The 25,375-nt window shown below is 41.6% G+C and overlaps 2 protein-coding genes across 3 annotated transcripts; one reads left to right on the plus strand and one right to left on the minus strand.

Moving 5' to 3' along the window:
- Positions 1–1,142: 1,142 nt before the first annotated feature.
- ALKBH1 (alkB homolog 1, histone H2A dioxygenase) lies at positions 1,143–19,329 on the minus strand (the record flags this gene model as incomplete). Of its 2 annotated transcripts, none has more annotated exons than XM_080918552.1 (6): positions 1,143–4,450; positions 6,262–6,455; positions 8,126–8,216; positions 13,124–13,286; positions 16,295–16,403; positions 19,147–19,329. In XM_080918552.1, the coding sequence occupies 6 exons, from the start codon at positions 19,327–19,329 to the stop codon at positions 4,021–4,023; spliced, it is 1,170 nt and encodes a 389-aa protein (XP_080774678.1). In that variant the 3' UTR covers positions 1,143–4,020. The 2 variants fall into 2 exon arrangements, with proteins under 2 accessions (XP_080774678.1, XP_080774679.1); XM_080918553.1 differs by having other exon boundaries at positions 16,295–16,416; positions 19,147–19,319.
- Positions 19,330–19,408: 79 nt separating this feature from the next.
- On the plus strand, positions 19,409–25,363 carry SLIRP (SRA stem-loop interacting RNA binding protein). The gene is made up of 4 exons (XM_080918563.1): positions 19,409–19,523; positions 23,039–23,097; positions 24,747–24,854; positions 25,252–25,363. Exons 1-4 carry the CDS (start codon positions 19,436–19,438, stop codon positions 25,321–25,323), a joined length of 327 nt encoding a protein of 108 aa, XP_080774689.1. The 5' UTR covers positions 19,409–19,435; the 3' UTR covers positions 25,324–25,363.
- The last annotated feature ends 12 nt before the right edge of the window (positions 25,364–25,375 follow it).

The following is a 25,375-nucleotide window of genomic DNA, read 5'->3' on the forward strand; positions in this document are numbered from 1 at the left end:
CCCCTCTAGGGAAAACCAGACATGGGCTGAAAATGGCACCAGGGAAGAGACACTACAACAGGCAGAAAGCATAGGGGATCCAGTTAATCATGTGGCCTTGCCATGTTTTCAGAAGTAGACCCTTTGCATTCATTCTACTTCCAGGAACTAAGCAGTAATTAGAGTTGCCCAGTAAGGTTTTTGTGTAAGATCCCTAAACTCAGAGAGCTATCATGCTTGATCAGGAAAGACATTAGGAAGGATGCTTGACCATGACTCTTCACCAGACAGTTGGTGCTGAGTTCAGCATATGCATTACTCAATGGATTCCCTTCATAAAGGCCTTTTTGAAAGAGTTATTTATGCTGGCTACAAAAGAAAAGCACAAACTCACTTAACCTTTCCCTTTTACTTCTGAGTAAAGGTTTTCCCGTGTAGCCTTGGCTGTCCTGGAACTCTAGACCTTCTAACACCACTGCTTCTGTCTTCTGAGTGCTGGGATTAAAGGCATGAGCAGCCATCACCCAGCTAAACATGTTATTTTTTGTGTGCATGGGTGCTTTAATTGCACCACACCTATGTACTACACTAGTGCTCTCAGGGGTTAGAGTGCTGGCTGAATACCCTGGATCTGAAGTTACATGGGACAGGGAGCTCTTTCAGTTTAACCTACTAGGAATTCCTTCAAAGTTAAATCCCCCCACACCCCCTAAAAAGGTAATGGTACTTTGTATTTTTTCAAGACAGGGTCTGACTATGTAGCTCTGAAAGACCTGGAACTTACTATAGACCCCTTGCTCATGCCTCCCAAGTGCTGAAATTAAAAAAGGCACACGTAACTACACCTGGTATGATTCAAGCACTTTAAAACGTAATTTCATTAAACAAATCCTTTTTGCTAGACAATGCTGTTGTTCCTAGATTTACATTCTGAAGTTCAGACTGATGTAAATCAGCCAGGTTTAAGAAGTATGCTTTTCAGGTTGGAGGGCTGGCCCACCAGAATATCAGAGTGATTCCCAGCACTCACATGGTATCTCACAAACATCTCTTAATTCCAAGTCTTGGATACCCAATACTCTCCTCTGTTTCTCACAGGCACCATACATACAGGAAATGCTACTCAGACATTTACATTGCAACATGAAATGAAATAAAAGTGCCACCTTTAAAAAAATAAACTTTTATTTTTTAAACAAGTATTATACAGGGAAGCATAAAATTTACTCACATGTTGGCGAACAGTTAGTTCCTCTTTTAGAAACATGTAAAAAGAAATACCAGGAACAGGCAAAACACCAAACAGAATTTTAATTTAAGAAATGTTTAACTTTCTGTACAGAATGTTGCTCTGCAGTTACTGATCACTTTCTACAGCATGGTTCCCCATTTTCCTGCTGTCCTTGAAAAGGCAACTAGTTTTCCGTAATTGGGTGTCAATTCCAGGAAGAGAGCCACTTAGCTTAGTTGCAGGAGCTCCAGAATCATTTGTGGAGAAATGAGAATTTGAGCAGCCACTTCCCGATGCTGGACATGGGACCTGCTTCAGACCTTCACTCTGATAAACACTCTTAAACAAAAACCCTTCCAGGACGGCTCTGACAACTTCTATAGACTCAAATCTCAGTAGTGAAATTTATTAGGCCCAAGAGCATGCCTGAAAACATTTAGAATGGTCACATGATTTCTAAAACGATTTCTGAGAGGGAAAAAGGACACATCCTGGGACCATGTTACACAAGGAAAACACTCTAGGGGCCAGCAATTTACATCCTTACAGCAGAGCAGATTAGCACTGTCCTGCCTCCCTGTGTCTCTGCACTGGCAGAACACCAACTGCATTTTAGTTTCCTTCTTGGGAAAACAGTACTTCCCACTGACCTTTCCTAGGTGACAGGCTTTCCCTTCAGATACAGTTTCTTAGGACGGTAAACTTGTTCTGTCAAGGTGCCAACTTAGTTTCTGTAGGACTCCCCAACCCCGCACTCTTGTTAATTTTCTTTTTTACTTTAGATATGAGTACACTGTAGCTGTCCCCAGACACACAAGAGGTCATCAGATCTCATTACAGGTGGTTGTGAGCCACCATGTAGTTCCTGGGAATTGAACTCAGGTTCTCTGGAAGAGCAGTCAGTGCTCTTAACCACTGAGCCATTTCTTCAGCCCCAACCTTGCACTCTTAATCCAATTAAAAGTACTTGTTTCTAAAATCTTTAACATACACAAACCTCACTAAACAAACTTTTTGCTTGAGTGTTTTGCCTCTTTATGTATGTGTCACATGTGTGCTTGGGGACCAGAGGCAGAGAGGATGTTGGATCCCCTGGAGTTATACTTATGAGCTGTCATGTACATGAGTGCTGGGAACTGAACCTGAGTTCTTCCAGGTCATGTCTCCAGATGCTTCTCATTCAAGCAATTAATCCTGAATGTTGGAACTTTATAGAGTTTTTGTGTTATAGAATATTCTTATGAACCCTCCCCACAGCCATTTAGAAATGGCTTGCACACAACAAACAAACGGGAAATGAGCTAAAGTTTGCGGATCTCTAACTTACTTGAGCATGTATGTTTCCTATATGAGCCTGCACATGGGATGCTCTTGGCCAGCCTATTCCTGCTTGCCCTAAACACAGGAGAGTGCCTTTATCTGATACCCTACTTTCTTTTTCTTCCTGAGACAGGGTTTCTTTGTGTAACAGCCTTGGCTGACTTAGAATTTCACCCTGTAGACAAAGCTGGCCTCAAATTCAGAGATCCACCCTGCCTCTACCTCCTGAGTGCTGAGATTAAGGCATGTGCCACTGCCACCCAGCTAAAGAGTCTGTTTTAATGGCACTGATGACCTTTCTGCTGGGTTTACCAAAACAAAATAAAAAAGCCAGCTTGTTGGTCTCATATGGGCCAAATTTAATGAATTATTAGACAAAAGTTAAGGTGAAATCCTCAAAGGTAAATCACATAAGTCTCCTATCACACACTAATTTTTAGAATCCAGTTTATATAAGGAATTGGCATGTTTTCTTTTTAAATAAATACCACACCTGCTGTTCTCAAACTCAACGATTAAGTGCAAATAAATAAAGGGTGTGGAGGGACAGGGCAGAGAAAGATGGAAATGAACAAATCGCACTGCAGGCAGCAGACAACACAGTGGCTTCCAGCTAGTCCATGTGTTCCAAATTAACAGGTGCCCCCGGTTTCTAGAAAGGAGCACAAAAATCCCCCCACGGAGATGACACTGTATTTCTGACACCAGTGACTGGATGGTCAAAGAACAGTTTTCCTTCAACAACACAATACTTAGGGGAGAAACAGCTAGCGACCTAAATAGCATGAATGATATAAAACATAAAACGAGGGAAAAGTGAATCCCTGATATACTAACCCTCAAAGGCAGATACAGATCTTTAATTTAAAATAGAGCAAGTTTATTCATGGAGAAAACAGCTAACAAAACACCCTAGAGAGTTGTAGTTATTTAAAACAAATTAAAAACCTATCAGGAGGAAGAGTCTAGAGATGCACCTTGAATGTCTGATCTCTACCCTTGGAGTGCATAGGAAACAGGCAGGCACTATATCTGACTTATGTGGTACTGGACACTGAACCCAGGGCTTAGTGCATAGCAGGCATGTGCTCTACCAATCAAGTGACAAATGTGGCTCCTAAGGGACACTTTAATTCCATTGTTTTTTATCTGCTTAAGATTCCTCTGTGAGAGCAGAAAAGATCAAAGAGCCAAAGAATTTGATGACTAGAAGTTAGGAATTCTGGTGGCTGGTTCACAGATCACATAGGCAATTTTGAGGCGTCCGTCATATGACCTCACTTCTCCCTCCCTCAGATGTGGTATGACAAACAGACACTCCTCAGAAGAGCTAGGACTGGACCGAGTAGAACACAGGACACCTCTCTGGACAAACTCTAACCAGTCCGCACTAAGATGGGCCCATGCAGCAGCATGACAGATGACGACTTCAATGCTCCCGTGTGAGGCTACAAAAGCCTGCCCGAATAAGAGAATCTAGCCCCCAAGTTTTAGCTGTTAGGATTTAACCTTATCCGTTTTACTGGGTTATTCTGGTCATGCAGATGGCACAAATCATCTGCAGTAATGTCTCTTTTTGGCTCCTCCATGGGTTCTAAAGGAAAGTCCTGGCCCGTGGCCAATACCTGCCGAACAGTCATATTAACTCGAGCAGTTTTCAAGTAGGTGGCACACACCTGCCAGTCCTCCACAGAACAGGGCTCAATCAATGAACTGCTAGGGAGGACAGCTGGGAGAGGTGTCTCCAGGCAGTGAGGCAGGCACTCCCCATCAGGATGTGGAAGGACTCGAGGGACAGCATGATTTAACAGGCGGCTGAAACCTGACATTACCATGATGTCACCACTGTGCATAAACATGGCTGTAGGGGCTTCATCTCTCTTGAGGCCACCCAGGAGAAAGATGGCAGACTGTCCAAAGCTACAAAACAAAAACAAACAAACAATTAATCTGTTGTCAGTTACATTTGTGAAAGTTACTGACAACTGTATTCTTTTGTCATTTCAGAGGGGCACTGTTTCCAAGTTGTTATGTTTCTTTACTTAATCTGCCATCTTGGAAGCCAGGACAAGTCCCAGGAACTGGTGACCCCACCCATTGAGACACCTCATGATTCTTATGTTGTGCTTCCATCTTTTCATTACTTATTTTCCAAATGTGCACGGGGGTTTTGCCCACATGTATGTTTGTACACATGTGCCTAGTGTCCTCAGAGCCAGAACAGGTAACTGGAGTTTCAGGTGGTTGTGAGCTACCACGAGAGTGCTGAGAATCATCTTTAGTCATCTAGAAGAGCAGCAAGTGGTTTTAACCATCAAATCATCTCCCTAGCTCTGCATTTTAAAATTTATACTGCACTATTTCTGAGTGTGAATGTGCTCTGGAGCACACATGGTGGTCAGAGAACACTTAGAAGAGTCTCTTATGACTGTAGAGTCTGGGCATCAACCTCAGGCCATCAAGATTACTAATTATAAAAGTGCTTTTGCCCACCAAGCCATTTTACTATTGTCTTTTAGATGGTTTCCTTATTTTCTGTGTGGTGGTGCTCATGCCACAGTGCATGTGTGAAAGTTCAGGGCAACTCCTGGAGGAGTTGCTTTACTCCTCTCTTCAGGTGAGTCCTATAAAAGTAACCATTATTCGCCTGAAATAATTGTCCTTTCCTGGTTTACTGCCTCTATCTGCTAATCTCCTCCACCTCCCCAGCTGAGGACCGAACCCAGGGCCTCACACTTGCTAGGCAAACGCTCTATCACTGAGCTAAATCCCCAACCCCTCCATCGGCTAATCTAAGTCCAGCCCTGGAAGCTTCTAGCCTCTGTACAATCTAATCCAGGCCTCTGAGATTTGCTGCTGAATAAGCTTAACCTTAATAGCTCATTCTGAGTTATGTTTCTTAGCTCAAAACTCCTCTCCATGCTGACTGATTTAATCCAGCTTATTCCAGTTTCTTACTGAATTGGTCTCAGACTAACTCTATCAATCTGTTCTTGACACTATGTCTGCCACTCAATTAGATATCATCTTTAAACATGGGGACTTCCTTCTACAAACTAACTTTGCCTTCATTGTTTGGGATTAAAGGTGTGTGCTAAGGGTGAGCCACAGAACTATAAAAAGCCCCCCATCCCCAGTAAATAGCACAATCTTAGGGTTCACAGTGTGATCAAATATCCTGCAACAGGATCCCAAGAGTAAATTTAGGTCGGCAGACTTGCAGCTTTTATTTGATGAGCCTCACACCCCTGCCCCCAGGATTACTAGCATGTGAAGTTTCTTATGCCTGGATTTGGGTTCTGAATTCAGGTCCTCATACTTGTTCTGCAAGTTACTTAACTGAGTTATCTCCTTAGCCCACAAGTCATCACTTTGAAACCACCCTAGCTTTTGTTTCTGAGTGACCAACCTATGCTCTGCTCCCCATACTTACTATGATAGTGAACAGACCTGCGGCAAAATAAAATGTGATGCAGCAGGCGTGCAAGCAGGCACTGAATCTCAACACGTCTAAGTTTTGTTGATGCATATTTTCTTTAAATATTTCACACAGGCTTCATGTTTTACTCTGTATTTTGTTCTGCTTTTCAAAAACAAAAAACCAAAACAATAACAAAAACTGCTTCTAACTTACTATATATAGTAATGGCAGTATCTCTCATTATAAAACTTAAATGTTTACTAATTTCAGCTTTAAATTGGCTTAGGAAAACTGAAATTTCTGAAATTACCTGAAAGACAGCAAGGGTTTGGAGTGATCTAGTTCAGATCTGTCCACATGGATTCCCAGTGTGGAGTCTAGGCGGTAGTAATTCAGGATACCTGCTTCTGCTCGGAAACCCTGAAATCCACAGGCAGTGGCGACTTGCTCTGAGAGGAAAGCCAGGTCAGAAGGGAAAGGTGTATAATGATCTGCTGAGTATTTCTTTGGTAAAAGTAGAGAAAATGGGAAAAATAAACAACGATCTCAGAACACAGGAATTCGTCCTTTCCTAACTACTGTTCACACAGGTGCCTATCAATCTCCTACCCCATTCTTTCTTGAATAAGTTCTTGAAAAGCAGCCCTGGCTCTCTGGAACCTGCTATACACACTCGACTTGTCTCCAACGTGTAGTGATCTTTCTGGCTTTGCCCGAAGTGCTGGGAAACAAGTGTGAGCCCTGATGCCTGACCGGGTGTGTTCCCACCCTTGAGCAACACAGAGATCTAACAATGAACCGTTCACTATGTTGTGCACCCACTGACAGGCACCATGCAAGGTAGTGGTAGGTCACACAATTCATACTCTGTACAGAAAAGAGTATTAGTTAAAAACTAAGGAAGTCTGAAAGAACTATACCCTCCACTATTACTGTGGATCACTGAGACAAACAGTCGGGTATGGCATCTTGTACTATCACCTCAAATTTTGTATATGTGAATATTTGTGTTAGCATGTTTATTATAGATGTGGCCTCCTTGCCCCTTTGCTCTTCCACTGTCAAGTCTTCTCATTACTCTCACATTTCTGGTGATCTAGTGAGCTTCAGAAGTGTTAGTTTCTCTTAGCCTTCACCCTCAGCATACACTCCTTAACAATGACAAATATGCCATTAGGAGTTGGGGCTTTCTGGATTGTGCATACCTGCAGGTCAGATGCTCCTTCACCTTTACTTCTGCCCCCCCCCCATTTTTATTTTTTTACAAGACAGGGTTTCTGTGTAATAGCCCTGGCTAATGTGGAACTCATTCTGTAGAGATCTGCCTGCCCCTGCTTCCTCAGTGAGTTACTGGACACCTCTCTGGACAAACTCTAATCAGTCTGCGCTCTAGGATGGGCCCATGGCTGCTGTTTTTAGTCGTGCCCCTTGAGACCTTCAGCCACAACCACACTGTCTACACACTATTCTTTTTTACTGCCTGCTGTTTTCTTTGAATATTCTTGTAGTTCTTCGTAATTTTCAATTCTCATTTTCTTAGTAAAGAAAGGGTAACTTTCAAGTACACAAAAATGATTAGGCCAAATGAAAATATCATTATATGCATTGACTGGCTTTTGACAGTATAGCTAATTGGCTGGAACAGGGAGGTACTGCTAGAAAGACTTCACAAACATTAGTCAATCACCTAATCTAAGCTTTTACAAGACTATTTCAAATGCATGAGTGTTCTGCCTGCATTCACGTCTACACCATGTGTGTGTACTCACTGCCCAGAGGCCAGAAGTGAGCATCAGCTCTCTTGGTAGATACGAGCTACCATATGGGTGCTGGAAGTTGAAGCCTCTGTAAGAACAACAAATATTCTTAACCACTGAGCCATCTCTGTCTCCTAATTTAATTTTGAGAGTGATCTTGTTATATAGACCACACTGGACTTAAACTAGTACATCTCCTGTCTCCTCTAACCCTGAGGTTAGAGGTGGGATAAGATACATGCTCCCACCAGCACTCTCCGAGGGAGAAGTAAAGGAGGTAATAATCACAGCCCCTCTCTAAGTGGTACAGTCATACTCTTGACAGTCTCTGCAATGGCCCTGGTATTTCAAGTTGTTCAGGAACAAACACACGGGGCCAAGAACCTATAAATGTACAACAAAGAATAAAGCAAATACCTTACTGTCCCAGTTATAATGGTAGCCCAGAGTGACCCAGCGCAGTTTCTCTAGTAAACTTCGGGGTCTCCGCTTATTCATGTCTTTAGACCTGCAAAGATTATAACCAAGAGAATTTAGTCATCTTAAATGGCAGCAACAGCTCTCTCCATGAACCTGAGCCTATGCATTTAGTTTAAGCTGCTAGCCACGGCTGGGTAAGGCCGACATTAAGAGAATGAAGACTGAAATTAAGATTTCTGTTTACTTTTGAGTCAGTCTATATACACCATGTAGCCCTGGCTAGGCTAGCACTCATTAGGCAGACAAAGACGGCATCAAACTCAAGCAACCTGCCTGCCTTTGCCCCCAGAGTGCTGGTATTTATGGTGTACGCCATTGTTCCTAGCTTAGAAGTGTTAGATTTAACCTTATTTCAAAAATGCATAGCCCCAATTACTGACTTTCATAGTAAACAGAAACACACTCTGCTCTCTGCCCTTGATGCTTCCCCCAGGTGTCAGCAGGATGATGTATGGGTGAACTGGCCATTCTCTCCCCTGGTCAATGTGCCCCCACAGCAGCTTGCTGTTTCTCTCATGGCTAAGAGTTTATGTAAGTGTAGGCATTTTTCTTAGCAACCGTGTTATAATATTGCTTTCAAGAGAACCAACTATATGGAAATGGACTGGACAGCTGTCCCCTCTGCATCGGGCAGTCTGGGTTATGTAAGCAAGCATTGTATTTTCTTTTCTTGTTCACAAAAAATATCGGTGTGTCAGTGGTGCTGTGGCACACTTTTTAAAAAACCACAATGGTACTGGGCATAGTGGCACATACCTTTAATCTCAGCACTCAGAAGGCAGATATAGGACGATCTCTATGAGTTCAAGGCTAGCCTGATCTACATAGCAAGCTCCAGGACCACACAGAAAGACATTATATCAAAACAAACTATGATGGTGTCATGTTGGGGTTGGCCTTATGCATGCTACATCCAGTTGCTGATTTCTGAGTCAACAAATCTGGTACCAGTCTAGATGTGAGCACTGTCATTGTTATCGAATCATCTCCTCTATCAATACTGTATAAAGAATGTTCTGGGCAGAAGAGACAGGAAGCCCTGGGCCAAGGAAGAGGACCATGAGGTTGCCATGAAAGAGCAAATATGAGGACACACATGGACCAGAGGGGGTTTGGGCAAGCCAGATAGCAAGTAACAGAGCTTTAGAGGGTTAGACTAATTCAACTTGCTCAGCCTAGGCTTGTAGCTCGTTAATAAACTTAATAGGTCTTTGTATCAATTATTTGGGAGCTAGAAGGGGAACTGATAAGGTTCATGCTTAATTTGGTCTATAGTATCATATAACAAAGATCTGATTAGTTCTTTGCTCTGGCTCTAAAATAGAAATTTTGCTTATGTTCCTAGTCCTGGGGCTAAAACTCAAGAGCCTCATGCATGTTAGCCAAGTGCTGTCACTGAGCTACACCCAACTCTAGACCCCCAGAATTTCCTGTTAACAGTTAACAGCATCCCACTGTTAACAGTGGTGGGCGGTTGCAACACACCTGGGTTTATTATGCTAAGGAGTGATGATTCAGGATGTTGGCTAGCAATTCCACAAAAGCCAATCATGTGATTAGAGCGGTGAAGTTTTATGTTAAATGGTATTAGCTGGACTTCCAGAATGGGTGTGGCTTTAAAACTGAATCCATATATAGTGACATTAGACACACACACAATATATTCATGTTTAAGTGCCTGTGTGTGTGTGTGTATGAGCATGCCCTTGGAGGCTAGAGGTTAACTTGGACATCACTTCTAAGGTGTTTATCTTGCTTTTATCTAACAAGGGCTTCCTGATTAGACCAGTAAGTAAGCCCCAGCACCTCTACTTTCTACTTTCTCTACTTTCCCAACACAGGGATTACAAGTAAACGGACCATGCGATTTGTTGTTGCCTTAATGTGGGTCAGTTGAATTCAGATCGAGTGACAGTCATTTTATCAACTAAATTATCAGTCATCTCCACAGTCTCTGCATCACTGCAAGGCTATGCCTGCCCCCCCCCCCCCAACAAACCAAACCACATGTATTCATGAGGTCCATGTTTTAATAGGGAAAAACTTTCCTCTCAGAGCCATCCCCCAAGCTCAAATGGCTAATGTTTTAATCAGCAGCGACTACTTAACAAAATGTTAAAAAAAATTATGGCCACTAGAACTTGGAACTCACTGGCTGGTTTACCAATCAACACGTAGGGTGGTATATCCTGATTTGATATTGAAGGGTACCCACACGGTGTTTTCCTGAGTTCTAGGGCCTTTTCTAGTGAATTACTAAACATGAAGGGGCCATGAAATGCCCCCGAGGCTATAATCAGTTGTCCTAAGTATGAGCAGCCTAGAAAGTCCCCAAAAAGTAGAGTCTGCGCTAACTTTGGACAGCTTCAACAGAATTACACTACAGATGAGAGGCTGTGAGAAATGCCACATGGTTTCCTTATTCCATGTAGAAAGCAGTTTGAAAGGGGGGCAAAAGGAAGATGGCTGGGAAGGTCACTTTGGCATTCTGTAGAAAATGTGTGATTGTGATTTGGACTAAAGTAGGGATAAAGATAGCAACAAATGATAGTTTAATCTGACTCTAATGCCTACTTTGTTTACAAAAGACGAATTTAATGTCTTTTAATGGAGATATCCTATTTCTGGGACACGTCATGACTGATTATGAACAAGGCTGTAATAAAGGTGCTTGCACTTGAAATTGTACATCTATCCACATCATACTGAAAACACAGGGCCTAGACAAATATACCTATATCACCCAATCCCAACTGTGCTTTCGTGTAAGACTCTAGCTACAGTATCCTCAAACAAAGAGCACAGAATTGAAGCAATATTATTTTGAAGTTCTATTTTTCTGGAACATTCATGCACTACATCTTTACTTCCTTTAAAAATAAGCCAGAGTTCCACAGAGATAAAAGTAAAGGTTCCTTAGAGGTCCTTCTGGTTCCCAATGTGGGAGGATGTTGGGGTAAACAGATTCTCTTGGGGGACTTCCTGGACAGTAGACGTTTTTTACTCTACATACCATAGGAGTAGAGAGAACTTCATATACTGCTCACAGGAGTGTAGCAGATTATGACTCAAATACCTGGATGGTTCATCCCATCCAACACCTTCATTTCCCACATGAGGAAACAGAAACATACAGTGACAGGATGAGAACCAGAGACCTAACTGATTTTTAATGCTGCCAGCCCAAGGTCTCAGAATATCAATTTCTTCTAGCCTTGACCACATAAGGTATGACCACCATTTTTATTTTTGCTAATTTATTAGACAGAAAAGTTATCTCCCCATTGCCTATTGATAGATTTATTACAGAGGTTCACTTGAGCCATCTCAGAATGAAGCTGTTGAGATCTCTCCCCAATCAGCATAAATAGTTTATGGCATGAAGGACAGGTATCAAGTTGATAAAATTCCAATAAGCATCTTCTAAGGATTTCTCACCCACATTCACAACACTCAGGAAACGTACTCAAGATTATCCAGCCACTATGGGATTGAGAAAGGATCTAAAGACAGCCAACCTGACTCCAGAGCTGCTGTTCTAGACTGTAAACCATGTACAATTTGTACTCTACCTAAAATGCCCACTTCCTGTTTTGTCTACTGTACCCGTGCCTTCCAGGAAGTATTTTGTATAAATTATTCCAACCTTGCCACAGGATTGACCATTCTCATAATGTATAAATTCCACACTTGATTCTGCCAATGAATCTATTTAAATGTCTTTATTTTCTTTACATTTTTACAAGTCATAAGACAGGAATTGTTTTTGTTTTCCCTTTTAGAACTGAAATAAACAAGCAGGTTAAGTATCACTACTCTGCAATATGAAGACTGTTTGTTAAGAGGCTAGAAGCAGAATGTTGGAGTACTGCAATTCACCCAGCTACGGATTAAGCTGGTTAGAACTTGCATGAACTCCAATTACTCTTGCATACGCTGTCCCCCTTGCTTGGCCACAGGCAGAATCAAGCAAGGTCTACGGATATGCCTAGCAAATATTTCTCATCTTCTAAATACACACCTCACATAACACATTGTTTCAAATATCAACCACATTTCTGCTAAGGCTGATTAATACCCCTAACCAGAATATCCACTGTCCTGATGACAAATCCCTACTCATTTTGAAGAATATTTGAAATAGTCAGAGAAAGAGAAAAAAACAGATTAATAGATACAATTATAAAACACTGTATTTACTGGATACCTTCATCCTGTTTGGAAGAATTATTTCTTGTGTTCTCCAAGTTCCTAACCAATATTACATTGGTACTCAGCTTCATTCTAATTACTGTCATAGGTAATTCCTTAAGAAGAGTGTCCATATCCTATTAAGTTTTGAGTCTCAATACCTACCCTGGTACTCAATTGATTTTTCAAAAATATTTATTTACTTTACGTATATGAGGACACTGTAGCTGTCTTCAGAAACACCAGAAGAGATCCCATTACAGATGGTGTGAGCCACCATGTGGTTGCTGGTAATTGAACTCAGGACCTCTGAAAGAACAGTCAGTGCTCCTAACTACTGAGCCATCTCCTCAGCCCCAATTGATTTCTCCAATGAGTATTTGTGGAATGAATGCTGAAACACTAGCTTTTCCATGGGCAACAACTGACCTATCACAAAAGAACTCCATGTAAAACACAAGTGCTTTCTTCATGTAAAGCAATGGTTCTTTCTCTGGGTCTTTAAAGGAACATACTTTATAAAAATGTCCAAAGTGGAATAAAAACATCATGTGATGACTAATGTGTATAAACTCAGTTTCTATGCTATGAGTAAAAATTTTCTAAGTGGATCTCAGTTTAATGTAACCGTCAAAACATCTGTCCAAATGTTCTTGGGGAAAGAGAAGAAAAGTGCTGTGTAAAGATTGTGGGTGGGAGAGACATGGACCGACCAAACAAAACTCAAGGCAGCCACTTACTTACCTTAGAAACTCTTTGCTCTGTTCCCACAGACCTTGGGTCTCTTCTTTAGACATATGCTTGTCCAGGTTACACACATTAGGTTTCTGGGAGTACAACTTAAGGCACTGTTTTACCCAGTGCCACTGGCATCCCGGGAGGAAGGGATTTGGAATAAAAATAAATCCTGTAAAAGAAAAAAGACGAAGTGTGTGCTAAAGTTGTTCTGGTTTATTTTTCACATTCTTATGTCAACAATTCTCTCATTTACTTCTATATCCTTTCTTGTAGATTTATTTTAAGGCAATACATGATTGGACAGTAGAGAGGTAGGCAGAGAAAAGGTAGGAAAATGGAGGAGCAGAGATTGAGAAAGCAGACCTGGATCCTGGTGGCCACAATTGGCAATAGGTATACAGGTATATTTTAAGGGATTCTATAGGTCTTTAATCTCATATTGAAGGGCAGTTTGTATCTTTGTCCATTTGATATAATGGTATAGAGGGTTTGTGAATTGAGGATTGAATACATTGAATGAAAAGTTACCAGGCCTTAGAGTCATGTTTGTGTTGGTTGGTAGGGTAAAGAAACAACATGGGGCAGAAGCAGCAGGCTCCTCACAGAAAATCTCATGGAGAGTGTAGCTCGTGGACTGAGTGACAGAGTCCGTGTGTGTGACTCCAAACTAGAGCGGTATGGAGATCGTGGGGGCCAATAAAGAGATAAGCCATTCATTTACCGAAACACTTTCTACTTAAATTTAATGAAAACCAACTTCTGAAGAACATGAGACACTGTAAATATCTGACTTTGGGGGACGTTCTCAAGAGGAATAAATAATCTACAAGGTTAGCTGTCAATGGTGCTATCCTAAAGCAGCTTTAGAACCCCAAGTTCACCCTTAGATTTTTACCCAGTCCCAATAAGTCACAAGACTACCCCAAGTTTTTGTTTCACTTACTGCACACATGAAAGGCTACCCCCAATACTGGATTTAATTAACTATACATCTTCATCCAGCAAATGGAACACGTTATTGGTTTGTTTCTCAGAATCAAATCTGCCTTTCTTGAACATGTAAAAACCTGTAAGTCCAGTTTCAGAACATGTGATGCCATCTGCCTGCTTTGACCAGCACTGTGTACCTGTCATGCATAGACTGCAGGCAGAACCACACACCCATAACAAAACACTATTCTAACATTTTCAAAAAACACATTAAAGAATGTCTAAGCTGGTGTACACTTTCAAAGTAAGTTGCAACTTAATGCCTCTTTAGGCAGTCTAGTTCAGATTAAGTCATTTTTTTCTTTCTTGTGGTTTTTTTTTTTTTTTTTTTTTTTTTAAAGATAGGTCCTTACTACATTGCCCTGGATGTCCTGAAACTTGGTATGTCTCATCAGGCTAGCTTCAAACTCACAGATCTGTGTGTCTCTACCTCCCTAGTGCTGGGCTAATATCTGTACACCACTCCGCCTGGCTTTCCTTTTTCCTAAGGGTAACTGAACTAAGATCTTGTACTTGTTAGGCTAAAAGTCTACCATTGAGCTATAATTCTAAGCTTCTCTTATTAAAAATTTGCTTTTCTTTAACTTGTTTAGGGATTTCGACACCTATAACTCCAAACCAGTTGTTACTGTAGTTGAACTGTCTTTCCTATACCCCACTCTGAAGTTGGTCTTGTTGCAGTGATCCCCCTGCTTCAGCACCTTGGGATTATAGGCATGTACTACTACACCTGCTCCAAAACACTTTTTTTAAAAAAAAATTATTTAATTACATCCCAAACACCACCTCCCCATCCAACCCCTCTCAGATTCACTTTTCTTACCTACATTTGTTACCTGAACATCTACAGCTTTAGAATCCACATTTATTGACAACTCAGCACATTTCAGGTGCTTATTGAAGCACTTTACATATATGTTCAAACCAAACCACCATAATCCTTTACAGTATTAATTTTGACCACATGTATGTTTCCAGCAATCAAGTCACAGTGAGCTTTAAGCTGGGAGCTGAACTAAGGTTCCTGAAATATAATATGAATAATCTTTCTTGCTAGGTTCCAAACCTCATTTTAATTTTATGGGGAACTCCATTTTTGTATACATTTTATGCCTGAAGAAATTAAAAGACAAGGGAAACGAAGAGATCTGTCCTGTATCAGCACACAGAAGAGCTAGGTATGAGGCCAGATCAATGGGAACCAGAACCTTTGTCCTAGCCACTGATCCACTGAGTCTTATCCTTTGTGAATAACCTATTTTCCCATACCCCACCCAGTTTCTTCCTGCTCATTCCAAGTAAAGACAGGTACACACAAGCTCCCTCAGAGTAAGTAGGATCCAGAAGAAAGTCCTCTTATCACCCCGAAAGGAGAGTACTCCACACTTTGCATATTATACTTGTACCAAATGGAGCTTACCATGGCTCTGAGAACCAGTGAAGTACCTGCCTAAGTGATCAGTTGACGTACAAAATTCTGCAAACCTGAAACACCACTGATGAGACAGAACCAAAGTGGGCCTGATAACTGTGTCCTCTGAACAATCTACATGGCAAGAGGCCCAGACCAACAGTTAAGAGAAGTTTAAGAGCAGCCGGCAGGGATTGGAGAGATAGGACTGAACCCAGTGCACATACATACGAGTAGGCAGTGAAGAGCACAGTGTTCTCGCAGAGAACTAGGGCTTGATTCCCAGTGCCCACGTCAGCTGGCTCATTTGTCTGTAACTCCAGTTCCAGGGGTCTGATATACCTCCTCTAAGGGCAAAGGCACACATGCACGTACCCCTTCTCCACCTCATATATAATACTTCTTCTGATTCTCAAAGTACCAGACATACATGCAGGCAAAACACTCATACAAGGGACAAATGTACCTTTCACAAAACCAGAAAATTCTAAATTAGTCAGTCTATTATTCTATCCTTTAAAATCCAGGCAGAGTTGAGGTTCACAGTTGTGGCAGAATTTAGAGTCTGTCTTTAATTTTTTTCATTTAATTTGCTATGGCACTTGCGAGTTTCCTTAGTCTCTGTTAACTTTAAATAGACTCCTCAGAGAAGGCACAAATAGGATAGGTTCGAGGGTGGGGTATTAATGTGTTTTAGGTATGTTCTGTTATCTGTTAACAGCTCTTCCTATGAAATCAGAAGGACTGAACAATTTCACTCTCTCAGGCGCACTTACCAGGATAGCCCTCAAGTCCATAGGCCTGCCACTTGCTCACAGGTTGAAGTCCTGCCTTACAGGCATCATGTTCAGTCACTGAGGACACGTTCAGAGGGACTCTGACGACCTGCAAGACAAACCTATGTCAGAGGATAAGTTATCTTGGAAGTTTTGGCTTTTATTTTTAAGACATTAATTTTATGTGTATGAGTCATGTCTGTATGCACGTGTACCATGTACATGCCTGGTGCCTGTGGAGGTGAGGTCATCAGATAGATTCCCTAGCATTAGAGTTATGGATGGTTATGAGTTAGTTGACATGTAGGCACTGGGAACCGAACCCAGGTCCTTTAGAAGAGAGACTAGTGATCTTACTGCTGAGCCATCTCTCCAGCCCCTAATTTTGACTTCCAAGATAACCTTTTCCTATGAGAACACTTTTGTTAATTAAAAGGATTTATAAAAACATCTGCAAGTGTATAACCTCTTTCAGGTCACAATGCCATTTGGTCTGGCCAGTGTTAAAGCCATGGCTTCTGAAGCATGTTGTTGGAGTTGGCAATAGGGAAACATCAGGTAGGAGTAGGTTGAGAAAATAGAATAGCCACAAAATTATTTCCATAAAACACCAGGGCCCCCATTTGTTGGCATTGCTACACTTTAATGGAATACTAACGCTAAAACTTTGCTTTTACTATTAAAAACATAAATTATTAGGAGTTCATAAAGGCATCTTAGGATGATTCTTTGCTCATAGGGCATCTTACAGACAACTCATTACACTGGTTAAGACACAGTGAGGAGCCAGATACCCCAGCACCTGGGAAGCTTGACAAATAAAACCACTTTATTTTCTCATGAATAATAGAAGTGGCTTGCTTTAAAATGCCTCTTTTTCCAAAGATAAATGAGCTTCTTTTTTTGTTATTGTTGTTGATGGTTTTTGGAGATGAATCTTTTACTATGGTAGTCCTGGATGTCCAGGAACTCAGAGTTCTGCCTGCCTTGCATACAACTCCTGGAATTAAAGGTGTGTGTCATATACCTGGCTTGAGAAATGAGCTTCTGTTTCAAACAATCTCCAAGGATGAAAATTTCCTGACTAAATGACTGGCATATAAACAGGCCTCAAACAATAGCAAAAGACCTTTTCTCGTTGTCACTGGGAAATCAAATCCAGTGCCTTAAACACATAGGTAAACACTCCCCCCACACAGCTGCATGCCAGGGCCACCTATCTTTATAATAAAATGACTATCTGAAACTTCAAGAGTCTTAGTCTTGATCAGCCTAATTTTCTAGTTGCTCATTGCTGGCAAAATATTTGGTCATGAGTTCTTAAATAGGCCACACTGTACTATAATTCAGAAACACCCTCAAACCTTAAGATTTACAAACTTACTCTACATGCTAAAGAACCAAGTCACTGGGCTTTTTGAGGAAAAAGAAAATTTCCCCTGATTTTTCTCTTGTCAGACTGGCAGCCATTTTTTCCTCCACTGCTCTAACCCGGTGCTTTGTGACAACAGCTTCTCTAAAATGCTACCACAAGCTTTTATTTAATTAGCATGCACTGTATTCTTAAGCACTGTGCAACAAAGAGCGCTTCTTGGAGGGGTGAGCATGTGCATTATGGTAGAATGGCGATAAAGGAGCGGAATGGTCGACAGTTATCTCAGGGCACATGTTCTCCTAATTGAGTTCTGGACTCCAATTTTACTTACCTCTGTGCTAGTTAAGAAGTTCTGATGTGAACATTCCTGCACAGTAAATACCAAGGCCAAATAAGCAGTTACATATTTTCCCTCTTAAGTGACTGCAAAGACACCCTGACCCTGGTACGGTGGTTCAATTACCTGCCAACTTGGCTCCCAAATGAGACTCCGACTCAACAAGATGAAGTTTAAAAAAATATGACTAAGGCCAGGCAGCGGTGGTGGTGCACACCTTTATTTCAGAGGTAGAGGCAAGTAGGGATCTCTGTGAGTTTGAGGCTAGCCTAGTCTACAGAGTGCTCTCCAGAACAGGCAGGGATACATATAGACACCCTGTCTTGAAAAACCACAAATCAAAATTTAAAATGTGACCATAGGAAATGAACACCCCCCCCCACGCATTACTCTCTGCTCCCCCCCTTCTCATCATCTTCTCTTTACACAGAAATAGACAGGGTACAAAGATTGTTTAGACTCAGCTTAGAAACTTATTTATTTATATGTGTATGAATGTTTTGCTGGTGGAGCTCAGGAGAGGATGTCTGATCCTCTCAAGCAGAGTTACAAATGGCTGTGAGCTACCACGTGGATGCTAGGAATCAAACCCAAGTTCTCTGGAACACCAGTAAGTGCTCTTAATAACAGAGCCATCTTTCTAGACTCTTAGATTCTTAGGACAAAAATTGCCATTTTTACTTTTACTTTCACCTCTTTTCTAAGTCTCAGAGAAGTCAGGCTGAGTCTGAGGCCCAACGGATTAAGGCTTTGAGACTTATGGCTGGTTTTATTTGAAGCTGTGGGGCTACCCTAACGTCCACGAAGACGTTCTTTTGGGCCACACACAAAATAACATATTAGTATTAAGCGGGCAGTTAAAGAAGTCCGAGCAATTCCCAGATTTTTTTCTTTCTTTATTTGAGTAAGGTCGCGTGGGTTGGGGCGAAAATGGCGGCAGGAAGTAAGCTGCGATTCAGAGCTTTGGGAGCAGTGAGCCAGCGAGCAAGCTGGTCACTCATCGCTCGGCAGTACAGCTCGTCGCACAGGCCTAGCAGGGGCTTCCCTCCGAAACCGGTCCGGAGGCGGCCAAGTCTAGGGAGACCCAGCAGGCCGCTAGGCGTGCAGAGCAGCGCACACTACTCCCCCCACCCCTCGTACCTGGGGCACGCCGGGCTTCGGGCTCCGAGCCACGTGCGCCTCTGAGAAGTCGATGACCGCTCCCAGGTCCGCCGTCCCCGGCCGGCACTGCCGGTAGAAGCGGAAAAGCTTCCGGAAAGCATCCTCTTTGGGTTCTGTCGCCAGCGTGGCTAATGAAACGACCGCAGCCGCCATCTTCCCCATCTCGACGCTGCGAACAGGTTGGCCCGGAAGTAGAACTCCAAATTCCGGATCCGGCAAGATTCTTCCGAGGTCACGACCCCAGGTTTTGATTCATTCAGGTTTTAACATGGCAGCCTCCGCCATAAAGGCATTGCGTTCCAGTACTGGTCGGCCGATTGCGTTTATCAGAAAAATTCCTTGGACCGCGACATCGAGTGAGTGACGGAGATGAGGAAGGGCGCAGTTTTATGTTTTAAGTAACGCGTGAAACCTATGTGCAAACAGACTGTTCTCTCTCTCTCTCTCTCTCTCTCTCTCTCTCTCTCTCTCTCTCTCTCTCTCTCTCTCTCTCTCTCTCTCTCTCTCTCCCCTCTTCCTGATTTTTTGCGTGTCACCCCTGCGCCTTGCGCAGGAACCCATGCTGATACTCTTGAAAAGAACACTAATGGTTTGCTCTTGAGTAAATCCTTCCGCAGAAAATCTTGCTTCCGGTTAGCTGTTAGGCATTATCCTCTCTACTGTCCCCCAACCCCCGCCCGAGCTTTTAGATAGAGAGTCGATTGTACTCAGCGATTCGGAATGATTTGGTGGATTTATTATTTGCTCACTTGGACATTCACGAGTCAGAAGGAGCTATTTTGACCTCAGGGAGCTTGGCTTTAAAGTGGCAAGAATATAGGGGTGGGATGAAAGAAAAGATTTCATTTGGTTCAAAGATGAAACTTGGACCAGGGAACTGAGAAAGAGGAGGAGTCGGAATCACTTAAGTTTTTAAGGTAAAATCGACAGCATTCTTCCTGGTTTGAGGAGAAAGGTGTATATTCCAGATTTCTAGCATAGATGACCTGTGGTTTTAGAATTTAGGAAGAACAAACCCAGAGAAGATGAAGAGTAAAAGTTTCAGTGTGAGAATTTGAGATGTTGTGGGGTTTCTGGACAGCATTTGGACGGAGATTGTAGCTTGTGATTGAAAATGGACTCTTGAAGTCAGACTGCCGGGGTTTGAATTCCAAACTAGTCATTTAAATAGTTGTATAATAATTAAAAAAAAAAAAACTGAAGTCAAAATGAGAAAGGGAGAACCCATATAATTTCCTAAAAAGTGAAATACATAATACCTTCCCCATAGAACTGGGGAGAGGAATAAATAAGTTCATATGTGAACCTGGTAGATTTATGCTAGAATATAAGCACTTAACTAGTGATTGTGTTTTGGCTTGGGTGGTTGTTAAAATTGATGCACAGAAAAGACTAGTCTGGTGATAGCTGGTTAGTTCCAAAGTCACGTACCACTTTTGCTTTTGTCAGGTGCAATTTAAAGTTTTTATCTATGTATATTTGTTTGTCAGTGTGAGTATGTTCAGGTGAATGAAGGTGCCCCATGTAGTACAGAAGAGGGTGTTGCATCCACAGGAGCTGGATTAACAGGTAGTTTGAGCTTTTCCGACATGCATCCATAGACCTGGACTTGGGTCCTCTGTAAGAGCAGTATGTACTCTTAATCGCTGAACCATCTCTCCAGCCTTTATTTAAAGCAGATCTTGTACTATAGCTCAGTGCTGAGGTTATAGGTGAGACACTGTGCCTTCCCTGCTAAGTTCAGATTTTAAATTTGCTTATCAAGATTTAAAATCCAAGAGCATTTTTGGTAATTATTAATGTATAGATCAGCCCCCTTAAAAGTATAGCATATAGTTTTTTGTGGCTCAGATGTAGTTATATGATTGGAAATAGGACCTGTGTCCCTTCTTGGTGAATGACAAACCCACTGTAGTGTTGTTTTCCCTTACATTCTATTAAATATTGTAGAGAGCCTGAGGATTTTCACCACCACCAGGAAGGTTCAAATTTCTATTCTACAAGGGTTGGCTTGAAACCTTTAAAACTCCTTAACATTGCAACTTTGAAACAATTTGGCTTTTTTTTTCCAGTTCATCCTTTCATTAGCAAACATTTCTTTACTGTGCTGGCTTTCTGTTGCCCTGACAGAATATCTGACATGAACAGTTTAAAGGAAGAAATAGTTTTATTCTTTCTTTCAGTCCATTTTTACCCAGGTTTGTTTGGGTTTGTCTCGACATTGTATATCACACTAGTGGCAGAAGGTGGAGGAAGGCTGTCTATTTCAAGAGAGAATGAGTAAAAGTGAGCCCCAATGTTCCTTCATGGGCAGGCCCCTCCCATTGCTATGACATCCTTCCACTAACTAGGCCCTATATCCTAAAAGGTTCCCACCTCCAATAGCACCTCAGGCTGACAACCAAGGGGCCAATGGAGGATACAAAAGATCCAAACCATAAGATTGGAAGTGTTTCCTAGAATGTTTACTGTCTGGGTTTAACATGTTTGTTTGGTGGTTAGGTATTTGGCCTAATCTCCAGTTAATGTTTTCTGAGGCTCTGATATTGCCAATCATTAGGGCCTTTCAAAATTTAGATTCTGATTCTTGAAGGATTATTTGATATTTAATCATTTATTCAGCCGGGATTGAAAAGCTTTACTATACAACACCCTATTAGCATGGAGTTCCTTGTTCAGCTTGTAGTGTACTGATGGCATGGAGACTCACAAACAAGAAGTACAAGCAGTTAGACTAGAGATGCTTAGATGAACTCAGAACTGCCTTACTTTCTGTTGTTGTGATGAGATGCTGTGACTAAGGCAATTTAAAAGGATTTATTAGGGGCTACAGTTTCAGAGCATGAGTCCATGACCATCATGGTGGGGAGCATGACAGCAGGCAGGTAGGCAGGCAGGATGGCAGGATACTGGAATAGTAGCTGAGAGCTTATAGCCTGAGACAACCATCAAGAGAGAAAGAACAACTGAGAATTGTGTGGGCTGGTGAAACTTCAGTATCAGTCCCCAGTGACATACCTCCTGCTTGGCCAAACTTCCTAACCTTTCCCAAATAGTTCTACCAACTGTAGACCAAGTATTCAAATTCATGATCCTATAAGGATATCCTCATTCAAACTGCCACAGAGACGGAAGTAACATTAAAATGTAAATTTGCAAAGCAGAACCACTGTAGAGAGAAAGGGACCATGTAGCTTTATCTTTAAGATCAGGTACTGGAAACCTTTTGAGATCTCATGGGAAGAGTATTATATTCTATTTAGTATGAACTCAGTAAGATAATAGTAAATATATTAGCTTAGGCTGGAAAAAAAATCTTACAATTTAGGTCAGAGGAGATGAGAGTACTGGCATATGGAAGAGCACCCACAAACACAAAGATGGAATCCACAGGATAGAACCAGAAAATTGAGTTTGCTGTGTAACTAGGCCAGCAACAGGAATAATGCAGGCAGCAGTGGTAGGACTCACCTAAGACCAGTAAGTTGTGATCTTGTTTGGAAATCTCTAATGTGTCTGGTAGGACACTGGGCTGGCACAATTCGTGCCTTCTGGTTACAGGGACTGTACTCACACACCCAGTGTGCAGTACACAGTTCCTACTGCTGTGAGATATCAGTCGACTGTGGAGACTATAGCCAGGTCAGCAGTTTATCTGTCCATGTCACATTCCACCTTTACGTCTGGTGCCTTAGAGCATCATTCACTCATGTAGCTGCTTTTGGAATCTTTAGACTCAGGAAATGCAAAGTAGTTCTTGTGCATGAGAAGTTCAGGAATTCTGGAATCTTTCTGATTTTATCTACAATCTAGAATACAGTATACAGAATGCAAAATACATGACCTTAATATGCACTCTCCCTTCTTATAGGTGAGCTGAGAGAACATTTTGCTCAGTTTGGCCATGTAAGAAGGTGCACTGTACCTTTTGTGAGTATTAAAATACCAAAAAACTACCATGGGTGGGGTGGGGACATTTATCTGTGGTAAAGCACTGGCCTAGTATGTATGAGCATCTGTGATCCTCAGATTGAGACTGCCAGAAGGAAAAAAATGATCTTCTAATTCTTGATTGGGTAATACTGGTTAAAGCATATAATAATCAACAGATATTTATTCATTTTAATTAAAATTTGTTCTATCCAGTGGTGGTGATAGAGGCAGCAGAGGCAGGGGCAACTGCCTTTAATCTCATCACTTGGGAGGCAGAGGCAGGTAGATCTGAGTTGAGGCTAGCCAGGGTTACAGAGAAACCTTGTCTTGAAAACAACGAAGAAAAATATTATAGTATTACATAATTTCTCCCTTCCCCTTCCTCTTTCCAGCCCATCCCATGTATCCCATTAATATTATAATTTAGGTTGGTATTATAGTTCAGATTATCCCATAGCAGCCTACATAGTACCACATGGCATCATGAGACCCAGACAGCACAAAGGAATCTTCTAGCGCAGACAAGATGACAGGTAGCCTGGGCTGGACTCCAACTAGCTTAGCAGGGGTGGTCCTAAATCATTGCAGATCTTGGCTGCTTCCCCAGTGCTAGAATTACAGGAGTGTGCCATTCTATCCAACTATCATCTCAGGTTGAACACAAACTTAATGCCTTGCTTGTGAAAATGGTCTCAGATGAGCATCAGATGGATAGGACTGGATCATTGTCTGGATCACCAACTTTTCCTACATCTTATGTTAACAAAATTACCTTTGAAGTATCAGAGTAATATTCAACTGTTTGTTTTTTGGGAATGTATAATTTTGTAAGCAAGACTAATAAGGGCCAAATATACATCTTTACTAAATATACATCAGTGTCTTCTCAGAGAGGGTTGGATGTATGAGAGAGCGCCTCCAAACACTAGTCTCTTCTATGCCTGATACTAGGCTAAATGATAACATTCTGCCTCTTCCACAAGGGAGGTACCAAACTGTTTAACCTGAAGTTGGGAGCTATGTTGGAGGTTTTACTTTTACTCGTTCTTCAGTGAGGGTGCTGGTGAAGCGCACTTGTTGAAGAGGGGAGTTGTGAAGAACACTTGTTCTTCCAGAGGATCTGAGTTTGAGTCCCAGCACCCACATGGGATGGCTCACTACTACCTCTAACTCCAGCTCCACAGTATCTTATGCCCTTTTCTGCCCTCCATGGTGACCTATATACACACGGCATATATTTGCACAGACAGATATCCATGAACAAAGCATGTGCTGCTGTGGTGATATTCATTGACCTTAGGAATGCTCAGATGCACCCACCTTTGGGGACTTTTCTAATAATACTTCATTAGAAACAAGAAAAAAATGATACATGAGTACTTCAGTGGAGATTCTTTTAACTAAAATTATCAGTGGTTTGTGTCTTAGAAATATACTTGCACACAGCTATGTTAGTATTTCCTTAATTGCCAGTATAGTAACACTAAGATTTAGCCTTGGGCAACTAGGAAGGTATGTAGTAAGGACTGCTGACATGTATTGTTTGAGATCTGATTTTGGCAAGGGACAAAGTTGGTAGTTTTATGTGAATGGAGCTTATGGAAATGTGATGTTCATGGTTAATTCTTTCCTGTTTCCATTTTTAGGACAAAGAGACTGGATTTCACAAAGGTATCGGTTGGGTTCAGTTTTCTTCACAGGAAGAACTTCAGAATGCATTGCAACAAGAACATCATATTATTGATGGAGTAAAAGTATGTATTTCTTTCTGATGTTTGTTTCGTGCCCCTTTTAAGAGTAGTTGGTGTCTTAAAAGGTCTGAAAAGGGAAGCCTATGAAGACCCCTTTTGAGTCTTGGTGCTAAGGACTGAATCCAGAATTCATATATAAATACACATGGTCTTCTGAGTTATAGTCACACATGGCCTATCAGCGTGTATGTAACACAGATCTGTGAAAACAGCAGTGTAGGCAGAGGGGCTAAAACCTTAATTCCCATTGACTTAAGTTTCAGTTAATGAGTAGAAGGAAGAAAACAGGGGCTTGAGTCACTGGGTATGAGTCTCCAATCTTAAAAATTGGTAAATTCTGCTATTAATATTTCTTTTTAAAAAAAAAGTGCCTTTTCTGACAGTACTTTCCCTCCCACAGATCCATGTTCAACCTCAAAAACCAAAGAGTTTTCACGGGGCTCAAACATCTGATGAAGAGAAAGATTTTTGACATGATCAGTGTACCATCCATTAAATGAACAAAACTTAGACTTTGTCTAAAT

The sequence above is a fragment of the Micromys minutus genome (genome assembly GCF_963924665.1).
Source record: "Micromys minutus genome assembly, chromosome: 1".
In the NCBI taxonomy this organism is placed as follows: Eukaryota; Metazoa; Chordata; class Mammalia; order Rodentia; family Muridae; genus Micromys; species Micromys minutus.

What these genes read in the sequence shown, in the direction of transcription:
- SLIRP (XM_080918563.1), top strand. Translation starts at nt 19,436, where the DNA reads ATGGCAGCCTCCGCCATAAAGGCATTGCGTTCCAGTACTGGTCGGCCG. An exon ending in GAAGGTGCACTGTACCTTTT is followed by an intron (nt 23,098 to 24,746) that starts GTGAGTATTAAA and finishes TTCCATTTTTAG; the next exon opens with GACAAAGAGACTGGATTTCA. An exon ending in ATATTATTGATGGAGTAAAA is followed by an intron (nt 24,855 to 25,251) that starts GTATGTATTTCT and finishes TCCCTCCCACAG; the next exon opens with ATCCATGTTCAACCTCAAAA.